General features: G+C 36.2%; 1 protein-coding gene across 1 annotated transcript; it reads right to left on the minus strand.

Annotated features, from left to right (window-relative positions):
* Window positions 1-913: 913 nt before the first annotated feature.
* On the minus strand, window positions 914-2,828 carry LOC119676119 (segmentation protein fushi tarazu-like). The gene is made up of 2 exons (XM_038087348.1): window positions 1,877-2,828; window positions 914-1,569 (listed from the first exon to the last, which is right to left on the minus strand). The coding sequence occupies exons 1-2, from the start codon at window positions 2,826-2,828 to the stop codon at window positions 914-916; spliced, it is 1,608 nt and encodes a 535-aa protein (XP_037943276.1).
* Window positions 2,829-3,308: the final 480 nt, after the last annotated feature.

Here is a 3,308-nt window from a genome sequence, read left to right on the forward strand (position 1 = left end):
ACATGAAAAATGACCAATCGACTTCATAATTTAATTCAATTGATTTTAAACGGTGGCGCAATCGGGATATATTCCACACTAAAGGGAACCAAAATGTGACACTTTTATCCCAAAAAAGAATATAATAAATGAAAAAAATAAACAAAAATAAAACAAAGGAAAACAATCGGTTTTGATAGAAAGTGAAAAATTGGTGGAGGAAAACGATTTGCAGCTGTTCAGATTTTGATAAGTTGTTACGATTGTGGTAGTTTTTGGCCTTTGAAGTTTACTGGAGTTTATTGAAGATAAACTGGAGTTTCAGTATTAATTTAGACTGAAAATAATATTAAAATATAACGCTTCAAAAATAATACTATCCTTTGATTATAACAATAAAATTTTATTCATTTTTATATTGAAGAGGTGCATTTCTTATTATCTGGAGTAATATGTTAGTGACAGTCTTAAATCTCTTATTACAAAACGTTAATATATATCAGTTATAAAGATTATATAGTTTTATTTACATATATACAGTTAAGAGTTCCTAATTATGAACTCATGGCCCGCCACGAATCATACTCTTAATTTCAATTATTTTCCTGATGTGCATTATTTTCGGTTTTGAGCACAGCGGCGTATGTTTCGGCTTCGAGCACAGCAGTTTCCATTGCCGACCGAATTTCCCAACACCCCTGAAAGTATTTTCAAAGATTTTGCTTAGGTTCTATGCGGTATCGCTCACGAAATAATTGAGCGTGCACAGTAAGCGGTATCCTTTTGCGTTGTGTTTCGCCTGTCTCCTGTGCCAATTTCGAAAGGTAGATCCTCTTCGACCATTTGCGTTTCACGAACAAACGGTTGAGAGTGTTCCTTCGAATCGTAAATCCAACTGCATTGACATGCCATGTCACCGCTTGGAAAGTCTGTTTCAGGGCAAATAGCTATGGTTGGATCCTGCTGTCATTTGAATTTGATGCAGTTGGTGTTGCTGTGGTGTTTGCTGCTGCTGTTGCATTTGGTGATGATGCTGATGTTGGTGCTGGTATAACTGCTGGTGATGGTATTGTTCGGTTTGTTCGAATTGATGCGCATGTTGATGTAGATGCTGTTGAGGGTGATGAGGTTGTGGTTGAGTTGCTGGGATGTCTTGGCCAAACTGGTGATGAGAGTGTTGCATACGATAATTACCAATTGGTGATGGATATGCTGCTTGCGTTGAGTTTGGTAAGTAAGAAGGATATGCAGAAGAGGTGTTAAAAGCTGGTACATTTGAAGGCAACATTTGATGTGGCATAAATGGAACATGCATTGGTGCACTTATAGGTGGCATAGTAGCATCTATCGCTGAAGCTGAGAAATGTAAGCCATGTTCTTCTGTGGGTGGATCTAAAGAACGATCTTTCTTAGACTTCATTCTACGATTCTGAAACCAAATTTTAATTTGACGTTCTGTTAAAGATAAGGCCTTTGCAATATCAATACGACGTCGACGAGTTATATAACGATTAAAATGGAACTCCTTCTCTAACTCTAGCGTTTGATAACGTGTGTATGTTTGGCGGGTACGTTTCGAGTCTTTATAATCTATAAATAATAAGAAAAAAATTTAGTTAGGACTATTTTACTTAATAAAAACTATTGTTTTCAAAAGAGTGGTTTCGAAAAGTAGTGAACTACAACAACAACCCAAAAAAATTTTTTTTTTATACTATAAAGTAGGTGAGAGTTGTGATATGTAATTAACTATTTAAAAGTAAACTCAAAAAGTAAACTTAAAAGAAACCTCTTTATTAGAAATTATAATAATAATGGCGATTTCATAATTTGTATAAAACAAAATAACAGGTATAACAGGTATACATATATTAAAACTAAACTTCTTAAAGCCTACCTGATGAGGGACTATTGTCATCACAGTTCGACCAATTGAATTCACTAGCTGTCAAAATTTGATGATTGATTTCATTTTTCTCATGAGTGTGTTGATTGACAGGCTTGTCATTTGGTGACAGGGGTGGTGTACTTATACCATCGACTATTGTCGTTGCGGATGTAGAAAGCGAGGCTGTTGTATTTACTGGTTGTGCTGGCGGTGGTGGTGTTGGATAATCGCCATGTTTATAGATTTGACTTGACTGTTTCGTTGTTGTTAGTGGTGAACATACTTCTGTGTAGTCGATATCACTACGAAGTGGCGATAGCACGGTTTGAGTTGAAGGTGTTGGTGGTACATGACCAGCTAAATAGTCGTCTTCAAATGTGGGTGGGGTGTTTGGAGAATTACTGCTTTTGCTTTCTGTGCTTGAAGATTTGCCAGTTTTCTTCTTTTTGACAGTTTCGAATGTTGTGTAGAAGTAGTCAGGTGTATATTTAAGTTTCTTGACAGGATTAGTGAGTAAAGCACGTAGTGTACTGGGTCGTACTTCAATACTATTGGTAGTAGTAGTTTCCTCTAAACATGCAGCTTTACGTTTAAGTGATTTTGGTTCAGATTTTGCAAGTGATGCTTCATCCAAAGTAATCCCTTTCTGTGTTTTTTGTGTTAAATCATCCGTGCTAATATCTGTCTTGATTTCATCTTGGTATGTACTTGGTTCACTTCTACTACTACAGCTATAATAACTACTGTCATTATATAGTTGAGCTTTAGTTTCAAATGTTGGTGAATTGTATGTGCCATAGTTGGGCTGATAAGCCATTGGATTCCAAGTGGCATTATTTTGCTGATGTGTGGCGCTATGGTAAAAGACAGCACTGCTGTCATAATAAGATCCATAGTTGTACATGTTATGTGAAGTTGGTTGACTGTTAGTATAATCCGGGTAAAAATTTGTTGCTGCCATTGCAAAAGAGTATATTTACAAAATGTGTATTGATGTTCAAATACGAAAATAAAAATATCTTTGAACTTCTAACTACGAGGTGAGGTGTGCACGCGATGTCGTTTGGTAACAGAATGAACATCTCAACGTAGTGATCCTGCCTAAAATAGTCGAAAAAATTATTGTCCTCTTACTGTACATGCATAAACGCTGATTTGGCACACGACATCACATATTTTTGTTGTTATTTATCCGGGTTTGTTGTTTGTCCTCGCCGTTTTGCTCGTCATTGCACATAAATATCCCTTGACACATGCTGTGTCTGTTGAACACGAAAAAAATTTTTTTTTCCAATTTACCCCTCGCTCTTAAAACTCAGATATACCATACACATATACCCTTCACTGGCAAGTGAGAGATACTGGCATAAGGGCAATATACAATAGTTGCATTGCAAAATCAATGCGGAGGTAAACGTCAGGTCAAAAAGTAAGAAAATTT

The sequence above is a fragment of the Teleopsis dalmanni genome, chromosome 2 (assembly GCF_002237135.1).
Source record: "Teleopsis dalmanni isolate 2A chromosome 2, ASM223713v2, whole genome shotgun sequence".
Classification (NCBI taxonomy): Eukaryota; Metazoa; Arthropoda; class Insecta; order Diptera; family Diopsidae; genus Teleopsis; species Teleopsis dalmanni.

Coding starts and splice junctions, on each gene's coding strand:
- LOC119676119 (XM_038087348.1), bottom strand. CDS start 2,828: ATGGCAGCAACAAATTTTTACCCGGATTATACTAACAGTCAACCAACT. Junction 1,570..1,876: donor TGACAATAGTCCCTCATCAG/GTAGGCTTTAAG, acceptor TATTATTTATAG/ATTATAAAGACTCGAAACGT.